Below are 10,208 nucleotides of genomic sequence, written 5' to 3'. Positions count from 1 at the left end.
AGGCCATGTGGTTCCAACATCAAACTCAGTACCCTAAAGGACCTCTAGCCTTTTGAGTCATCTCCCCATTTCTTTAATTTCCCTTTTAACTAATGATAATTAATTTTTTCCCTCCTCTTTAGTTTCCTTGTGATATGTTGGAAATCATGCACAGTTGGTTACAGCATCAGGGATCCCACTTACTGGTGTGTAGTGTTTTGTGGGGATTGAATTTAGAGGCGTCTGAGCTACATCCCTGTGATGCTGTCTTTGTACATGTTGAATATTCATTGCTACTGCAATAAATTTTTTTACTGAAATAAAATTTTTATTTTGGACCATACCTGGCGGGTATTCAGGATTTACTCCTGGGTTACTCCTGGCTGTAAGCTTAGGAATCACTTGTGCTGGTCTGTACAGGGCTCTGGGGAATGAACCTGGGTTGGCCATATGCAAGGCAAAAAACCTTACCCACTATACTGTCACTCCTACCACATTCCTGGCCCGGTCATATTTACATTATTTTTTTATATTTACATTATTTACTCTTGATCTCTGCCTGTTTTAGGTCTCTTAACAAAATAGAGAACCATAGTCTTTTTTTTTTGGTTTTTGGGTCATACCTGGCAGTGCTCAGAGGTTATTCCTGGCTGCATGCTCAAAAATTGCTCCTGGCAGGCACGGGGAACTATATGGGACGCCAGGATTTGAACTGATGACCTTCTGCATGAAAGGCAAACGCCTTACCTCCATGCTATCTCTCCGGCCCCAAGAACCATAGTCTTTACACTTAACATTAGGAACTTTTTTTCTCCTTAAATAGTTTTATTTATTTATTTATTTATTTATTTATTTATTTATTTATTTATTTATTTATTTTTGTGGTTTTTGGGTCACACCCGGCAGTGCTCAGGGGTTACTCCTGGCTCCATGCTCAGAAATTGCTTCTGGCAGGCACAGGGGACCATATGGGATGCTGGGATTCGAACTGATGACCTTCTGCATGAAAGGCAAATGCCTTACCTCCATGCTATCTCTCCGGCCCCTCCTTAAATAGTCTTTGATTTATTTGAATAAAATATAAGACTTTCTGTTTTTATTTTGGGCCACATCAGGTGATGCTCAGGGGTTACTTCTAGCTCAGCACTCAGGAATCATGCTGGCTGTGCTCAGGTTATATATGGGATGGTAGGGATAAAACTCAGGTAGGCCAAGTACAAGGCAAGCGCCTTACCTGCCATACTATTGATCCAACTCCAATATAAGACTTTTATTTTTGGGTTTTGGGCCACACCCAGCAGCATTAGGAAGTTACTCCTGGCTCTGAGCTCAGAAATCTTTCCTAGCAGGCTTGGGAGATTATATGGGATGCTGGGGATTGAACCCAGCTCAGCTGTATGCAAGGCAAATGCCCTACCCACTGCTGTGCTATCACTCAGGCCCATATAAGATATTTTTAATATGAAAGCATTTTTCTTGCTTGATTTAGTCTGTTGAATTTAATAAATTATTTAATCTTTTTCAGAGGTCGGAACAGTAGCAAAGGACTGCCTCCGTCTACGGTGAGTAACTTAATTTTGTTGGAAAATATAAACATAACTTAAAAACCATACACAAAGGCAAATTAAAAATCCTGTCTCCTTTTTTAGTACAGAAAAACAGAGTCCAGCCCAGAACATCATACATGAAAAGTGTGTACTCTTACTAAGCTGCACCCTTGTCCCCTCTTATGTGTTTTTCATACGAAGATAACATAAAACTGTAAAATAAGTCATGTTTTCTTTTATGGGGCCTAGGGGACACACACACCCCTAACTTAGTTCAGGGCTTGCTTCTGGCTCTGAGTTCTTAATTCACTCCTGACATTGCTTCGGGACTATTTGAGGTGCCTGGGACCGAACTCAGGCCTGCCACATGCAATGCAAGCACTTAACCTGCTGCTGCTCTGTCTTTCTGGCTCCATGGTAAAATGTTCTCTTATAAATAACTAAAAGCAAATCCAGACTGAAACGAAAACTCCCAAAAGATGAGTAGAATGCTAGGATAAGGACTTATAGGGTTCTTTGGGTTTTTGATTTTGTATTAATGCATTATATTTTAATCTATTTTCGTGTTTTTTTCTTTTGGGAGGCCACACCCGGCAGTGTGACAGGCTTATTACTCCTGTCTCTGAACTCAGAGATAACACCTGGCAGTACATAGGGACCATAGGACCGTACAGGGCACCAGGGATCAAACCTGGGTCAACTGTACAAGGAAGGCAACAAGCACTTTATCTTCTGTTCTGTTTCTCTTGTGCCAACACTGTTTAGAGGCTTCTGCTCTTATATTTTGGAACTTTGTCCATGATACCCAAGCAGGGAGATCAGGAGATAAAAGTTCCACATAATGCAAGAAGTGATGAGTCTTTAGTAGTTTAGAGATTTTGTTTCTATATCAAACACATTTTCTTCATTACTGTTGGGAGGGCATGTTTTTCTATTATAAATAAGGAGTGGTGTGGTGGATTAGACCTTAGAGCACTGTCATTGATTCAGATATGCAGAGAAGATAGTCAAGAGTCTTCTACGATGGTGCCTCTCATCCCACCCCATTTGTTTATTAAGGTATTCTTACCCTATTTAGTGTACTGATTTGTGATCCTTGATGCATGCAGTGTGTGAAATTATACCAACACTTCATCACTTTCAAAATTTCCTCATGCCACTTCATAAAGTAAAGCCTCTTTCCCTCCTGTCCAACCATTAAATTGTTTTCTGTTCTTGTGGTTTGTCTTTCCTTCCATGGAAAAACTCACTTTGCTTTTTTTGCTATCATTTATATTCAAAACATTGTCAGTTGGTATGACTGCTTTTATGGAAAACTGAGCTTCTGTTCTCTAAAGAAGCAAAAGGTTATAGTAAACCAAATCTTTCTTTCATGCATGTAAAGGTGTTATAAATCTGACTAAACATTTCATAAGCTTAATACATGTAAAAGGATATATACTGATTGCTAATAATGTTTTATTTTTCCTAACATTCCAGATTTCTTTTGATGGAATCTATGGAAATATGAGGATGGTTCATGTACTTACATCAGTTGTTGTAAGTTACCACATGATTGGAGGAAAAAACCTTAACCTTGGGAATGGAATCAAGTAATTGTGAAATTAAAATAAAGAGGAATGGTTCTCCAAAGATCATGGTTAATCAGTATATTTAGGGGGAAAAAACCCAAACAGATTAACACTCTATTGGAACCTTAAAGACGTTCTTCCTCTTTTTTTGGGTGGGAGGGCCTGCACTAGACAATGCTCAAGTGTTGTTATTTCTTGCTCTGCACTCTAGGATCACGCCTAGCAGTGCTTGGGGAATCATGTGAACCATGTGGGGTGCTTGTGATCATATTTGGGTCAGTTGTGTGCAAGGCAAGTGCCTTATTTGCTGTACTATTGATTCAGCCCTAAATTTAACTGCCAAATACAAGTAATGTCAATAGTTAATTGCCTTTGGTGTGTGTGTGTGTGTGTTTTCCATTTAATAAAATTGGAGTCAGAAATAATTATCTCCTGAAGAATTTTCAGAATTAATGCCTCGGTGTTTAATATATAATATATATAACTATATATATAAAACTAGTATATATATTAATTTTTTATATTAGTTTTTTTCCACATCTGGCTGTGCTTAGGACTTATTTGGCTCTGTACTCAGAGCCAACATAGAAGCTATGCGCTCAGAAGTTGCTCCTGGCTTCTTGGGGGACCATATGGGACACCGGGGATCGAACCGCAGTCCGTCCTAGGCTAGCGCAGGCAAGGCAGGCACCTTACCTCCAGCGCCACCGCCCGGCCCAAAAGTTTTAGGGGTTCAGATTGCTTGCGTGCAAGTGCCCTACTCACTATAACACTCTATCCAGACCCTAATTTTTTTGTTGTTTGTTTTTGGGCCATACCCACCCTGCTCAGGAGTTAATCCTGGCTCTACGCTCAGAAATCGCTCCTGGTGGGCTCAGAGGGACCTTATGTGATCCGGAATATCGAACCCCAGTCCGTCTTGGGTTGGCTGCGTGCGAGGCAAACCCTCTACCATTGTGCCCCTAACTCCGGCCCCTAATTTTTTTTAAAATTGTATGTTAGTGAGTTGAATGAAGCATGATGAACTGTAACAAATAAAATGAAAAATAATTATCTCATAACTGGGTAGCACTCTGTTTCTTTGATAAATTAATTATACATTTTTAGGGATCCAAATGTGAACTACAAGTGAAAAATGGAGGTATATATGAAGGAGTTTTTAAAACATACAGCCCTAAGGTAAATGTTATTCTTTTTATTCTTTCTTTCTTTGGAAATGTGGCATGAATCTTTACTCACTGTGTTCATATTGATTATTTTGTCTATTAGTTTATACTTTAACAATATTGTTAAGGAGGTGGGCGAATGCATGTTTGTTGTATTTTATTTCCTTTTTATGGCCACACCCACTTAAGCTAAGTAAGGTTTTACTCCTGGCTTTTTGTGGTTAGGGGTCACTCTTGATGGTGTTCTCAGGGAACCATCTATAGTTCCTGAGTATCTATGTGTAAGACAAATGTGCTCTACCAGCTATACTTAGTCTAGCCTGTTTATTACTTTTTTTTTTTTTTTGGTTTGGTTTTTGGGCCACACCCAGCGGTGCTCAGGGGTTACTCCTGGCTGTCTGCTCAGAAATAGCTCCTGGCAGGCACGGGGGACCATATGAGACACCAGGATTCGAACCAACCACCTTAGGTCCTAGATTGACTGCTTGCAAGGCAAACACCGCTGTGCTATCTCTCCGGGCCCCAATTTTTGTGGTGTGTGCTTTGCCTAGAAAGTTTTTTCAAAACCACTTTGAATCATTTTAGACTTTAATTTCAAATGATTTTTTTTTTTTCGCTTTTTGTTTGGTTTTGGGTCACACTCGGCGGGGTGCTCAGGGGTTACTTCTGGCTCTGCTCAGAAGTCGCTCCTGGCAGACTCGGGACCATAAGGGATGCTGGGATTCAAACCAGGGTCTGTCCTTTGTTGGCTGCATGCAAGGCAAATGCCTTACTGCTGGGCTGTTGCTCTGGTCCCTGTTTTTTTGTTTGGTTAGTTTTGATTTTAGGCTGCCCACAATGCTCAGAGCTTACACTTGACTCTATACTCTTGACCAGGGGTCTCAAACTTGTGGCCCTCCGTACAACATTTTGTGGCCCCGCCCTAGAGGAATCTTTTTTGTTTTGTTTTAGTTGTTTGGGTAACACACCCCAATATTCAAGGCTTACTACTGACTTTGCACTCAAGGATCACCCCGACTTTGCCTCCTGCGGCCCCCAGGTAAATTGAGTTTGAGACCCCTGCGTCTTGACATTGCTTGGGGATCATATGAGATGATGAGGATCGGATATGGGCTGGCCTTGTGCAGGGCAAATGCCCTTCCTGCTGTACTATCATTCTGATCCCAAACTGATTATTTTAGATGAAGTTCTCTTCATCTGTGTGCTTGTTAAAGTATTTTGAAATCTTTCATAAAGTAGAAGAATTGGGTGGTTCATTTTTTGGCCCTTAAAAATTTTTTTATTATAACACCATCATTTACGAAAGTTATTTATAGTACAGTTGTTTCAGTCATTAAATGTTCCAACACCAGTCCTACCCTCAGTGTGACCTTCCTGCTCCCATTGTCCTCAGTTACCCATCCACCACTCTACCCTGCCCCCTTAAAAGGCACAAATAAATTCACTTCACATTGTTTGTTGAAACAATAGAATTATCAAATAGAATTATCAAAACTTAGATCAATTGAAGTATTATCATTGTTATACATCATAATGGTGTTATTGAGAGTAATTGAAATGCTACCCTTCTTTAAAAAAAAAAAAAGGTACAAATATTTAAAATATTTCCAGTATGTGGATACAAAGTAGGATCTCACACCTGCAAGGCTCTCTATCCCGAACTGCATCCCTGGCTCCATTTTTTCCTTTTAATACCACTAATATGATGTAGTCATATAATGATATCAAGAGCTAACTTTTAGATGCAATCATTTTTGCATGACAAAATGGGTTTTAGAGCTTACTTCATTGAAAAAAATGATTTATATTTTCATTTAATACATGATTTAATCATCTTGCAGATGATTTTTTTGCTAGACATAAAAGAAATTGAATCTTGATGTGCTGAGAATACCTGTCATTTTATTTTAAAAAGTTTTGAATAAAAAACACATGTTTTTTATTTTAGTGTGATTTGGTACTTGATGCTGCACATGAAAAAAGTACCGAATCCAATTCAGGGCCAAAACGTGAAGAAATAATAGAGAGCATTTTATTCAAGTGCTCTGACTTTGTTATGGTACAGTTTAAGGATATGGACTCCAATTATGCAAGAAGAGGTAGGTTCTGTTTTTCAAAATATGTTTTATGTCTTATTAGATATAATTAAGCAAAGTCTCTGTTGACCATTTCTATAAAGGATTTTATAAAATACAAAACAGCTTAAGAGAAATGAGAACTTTTTGTTTGTTTTGTTCGTTTGTTTGTTTTGGAGCCATAATCAGTTATGCTCAGGGCTAGTCCTGACTGCACTCAGACATCACTCCTGGTTGTTCTTAGAGGGTCATATATAGTGCCTGGAAATGAATCTGGGTCAGGTTCAGTGGCACTCACCAACTCTGATGTCTCTCAGCACTCTCCCTCAGTAGTTTTCAGTGCATAACTCCTGGCTTTCTGCTCAAAAATCCTGGTGGGCTCAGGGATACATAAGGAAGGGCAGGGATTGAGCCTAGGTTGACAACATGCAAGGCAAGCACCTTATCTGCTGTACCGTCTCTGGCTCTTCCCTTTGATATCTTTTTGTGGAAAATATTTAAATAAGTTTTAGAGGAAGCCTGGTACTTTGAGTAAAATTGAGTTCATATTATGCTTGTGATTTTTATGCAATTGCATAATTAAAATACTACTGATTATCTTGAATAGAAATTTTCTTGTTTTATTTACCTATATTTTATACAACTATAGTTTAGCTATTTTTAGGGGGGATATTTGGGTTACTCATGCCTCTGCATTCAGAAATTACTCCTGGTAGTCTTAGGACCATATAGGATTTTAGGGATCGAACCTGGGGCTGCTGCATGAAAGGCAAATACCCTACAGACTGCGCTATTGTTCTGGCCCCAACATCTTTGGTTTCATGGGCTTGTTTTTTATTATTTTGTCATACCTAGCTGTTCTCAGGACTTATTCCTACTTCAGAGATAATTCTTGGTGGGTCTTGGGAGCTGGGAATTAAAAGGTGGTCCAGCTACCTACTGTATTATTTCTTCAGCCCTTTAGTTTTATTTTGTTTATAGATATTACATAGTTTTACTATACTTGTAGTTCTAGTATTGTGTTAGTGTTTTGTTTTGTTTGGGGTTTTGGCCACACATGGCAGTGCTCAGTGGTTATTCTTGGCTCTGAGCTCAGAAATTCTGGCAGGCTCGGGGGAACCATCAGGGGATGCCAGGGATTGAACCTGGTTCAGCTGTGTGCAAGTCAAACACCCTATCTGCTGTGCTGTTGGTATTATTCGGCCCCATACTGCTTTAGTTTTAAAATCTAGAAAGATCATGGGTTGGAGGCAAAAAAAGAAAAAAAAAATCTAGAAAGATCAAAATGTCTAAAGAGGGTTCGAGGTGATTTTCTCTCCCCCCCCCCACCTCAGCCTAAAGATGGGAAAGATAAGTTTTAAAAAAAGTCTTATGGGTAAGAAACCAAAGGGGAAAAAAAAGTGGTGATATGGGCTAGAAAATGTTTCTTGAATGCTAAAAATATGCTTTGTATATTTGAGGCTCTGGCCCTGTGACTCCAAGCATTGCTCAATATGACTCCCGGAGCAATAAAAATTTTTTAATAAAATATGTTTATTAAAATTGAGTGTTGAAGGGTTTATTAAATAGGAGAATATGGGAGTTGCTTGGGGAGAATATTCTGCAATGCAGATTGATTGTTTAATATTACATCTATTTTTGGGGGGGAGGTTGGGGCCACACCTAGTGATGCTCAAGGTTTACTCTTGGTGCTACACTTAAGGTTTACTCCTGGCTCTGTGCTCAGTAATCACTCCTGGCGTGGGGGACCATATGGGACATCTGGGGAATTGAACCGCAGGCTGTCCTAGGATGGCACATGCAAGGTAGACACCCTACCACTTGCGCCACCGCTCTGGCCCCTTATCCCCTTATCCCCTTATTATTACATCTTATAAGATATTTTTCTTGGGCCCGGAGAGATAGCATGGAGGTAAGGTGTTTGCCTTTCATGCAGGTCATCAGTTCGAATCCCGGTGTCCCATATGGTCCCCCATGCCTGCCAGGAGCAATTTCTGAGCATGGAGCCAGGAATAACCCCTGAGCGCTGCCGGGTGTGACCCAAAAACCACAAAAAAAAAAAAAAAAAAAAAAAAAAGAATGCTTCAGCTTTAAGGGCCTGGAGAGAGATAGCACAGCGGTGTTTGCCTTGCAAGCAGCCGATCCAGAACCTAAGGTGGTTGGTTCGAATCCCGGTGTCCCATATGGTCCCCCGTGTCTGCCAGGAGCTATTTCTGAGCAGACAGCCAGGAATAACCCCTGAGCAATGCCGGTGTGGCCCAAAAACGGAAAAAAAAAAAAAGATATTTTTCTTCTTGGACTATTTGGACTCTGACTATAAAATACTTTTTTTATTTTTATTTTATTTATTTATTTATTTTTAGTTTTTGGGCCACACCCGGCGGTGCTCAGGGGTTACTCCTGGTTGTCTGCTCAGAAATAGCTCCTGGCAGGCATGGGGGACCATATGGGACACCAGGATTCAAACCAACCACCTTTGGTCCTGGATCTGCTGCTTACAAGGGAAACGCCGCTGTGCTATCTCTCTGGGCCCGTTTTTTAAATTTTTTGATTTTGGCCACACCCAGCAGCTCTTTGAGGTGACTCCTCTGTGCTCAGGGTGACTCCTCTGTGCTCAGAATTTGCTCCTGGTTCGCTCAAGGGACCGAACCCCAGTCTGTCCCAGGTTGGCAGCGTGCAAGGCAAACGCCCTACCGCTGTGCTATCACTCCAGCCTCTTTGTTTGTTAAGTCAGGTTCTGTAGTCTGTTCTCCCCTTTCCCGTTTTTATTAAGATATCATAATCTAAACTATCCTTCGTGATAATTTCATATTTTCATCATTCCTGTACTCACACCACCAGAGTGTACCTCCATCAGAAGTGTTCCAAAGATCCTTCCCTGCCCCTTGGAATCAATTCTGTTGCCTTTTTTTTGGTTTTGGGGCCACACCTGGAGGAGCTCAGGGGTTACTCCTGGCTCTGCACTCAGAAATTGCTCCTGGCAGACTCGGGGGACCATCAGGATGCTAGGAATCGAACCCAGGTCTATCCTTGGTTGGCATGTGCAAAGCAAATGCCCTACGGCTGTGTTATCTCTCTGAACTTCTATTGCATTTTGTAACTCAAAAATTCTTTTTTTTTTTTTTTTTTTTTTGGTTTTTGGGCCACACCCTGTGAGGCTCAGGGGTTACTCCTGGCTATGCGCTCAGAAGTTGCTCCTGGCTTCTTGGGGGACCATATGGGACGCCGGGGGATCGAACCGCGGTCTGTCCTAGGTTAGCGCAGGCAAGGCAGGCACCTTACCTCCAGCGCCACCGCCCGGCCCCAACTCAAAAATTCTTAATTTTTGTTTGTTTTTGGACCACACTGGTGGCACTCTGGTTACTTCTGGCTCTGTGCTCAGAAATTACTAGCAGGTTCCAGGGACAATATAGAATGCTGTGGATCGAACCCTGGTTCTCAACATACAAGGCAAATGCCCTACTCACTTTTTTTTTTTTTTTGTTTTTGTTTTTGTTTTTTGGATCACACCTGGCATCGCTCAGCGATTACTTCTGGCTCTATGCTCAGAAATCGCTCCTGCCAGGCTTGGGGGGCCATATGGGATGCCGGGATTTGAACCACCGTCCTTCTGCATGCAAGGCAAATGCCTCATTTCCATGCTATCTTTCCTACCCCTTACTCACTTTTTAAGAAGTTAATGCAGTTTCTACCAAAAGTATTTGCTGTGCTGATGTTTTTTACAAACTTAGTTAGACATTGTAGGTGTCCTAGATAGCAAACCATCTGTCTTTTAATTTTAGCCCTATAGTTTGATGCAGTCCCATTTATTTAGGTGTGATGCTCTAGCTCTTGCCTTTGGCATCCTATCATCTAAGACTTCTTTGCGGC

At 40.9% G+C, this 10,208-nt stretch overlaps 1 protein-coding gene across 1 annotated transcript in view; it reads left to right on the top strand.

Annotated features, from left to right (window-relative positions):
- Positions 1-3,017: 3,017 nt before the first annotated feature.
- The window catches only part of ATXN2 (ataxin 2), a 78,050-nt gene continuing 70,859 nt past the window's right edge, over positions 3,018-10,208 (top strand). Inside the window, exons 1-3 of the mRNA XM_049789332.1 lie at positions 3,018-3,065; positions 4,205-4,276; positions 6,212-6,362. Coding sequence (XP_049645289.1) covers positions 3,033-3,065; positions 4,205-4,276; positions 6,212-6,362 — 256 coding nt within the window. The 5' untranslated portion in view covers positions 3,018-3,032. The remainder of the gene's footprint in view (positions 3,066-4,204; positions 4,277-6,211; positions 6,363-10,208) is intronic.

This window comes from Suncus etruscus, chromosome 15 (genome assembly GCF_024139225.1).
Source record: "Suncus etruscus isolate mSunEtr1 chromosome 15, mSunEtr1.pri.cur, whole genome shotgun sequence".
Taxonomy (NCBI): domain Eukaryota; kingdom Metazoa; phylum Chordata; class Mammalia; order Eulipotyphla; family Soricidae; genus Suncus; species Suncus etruscus.
The sequence above is the reverse complement of the archived record's forward strand: the minus strand, read 5'-3'. Positions and strand labels throughout refer to the sequence as shown.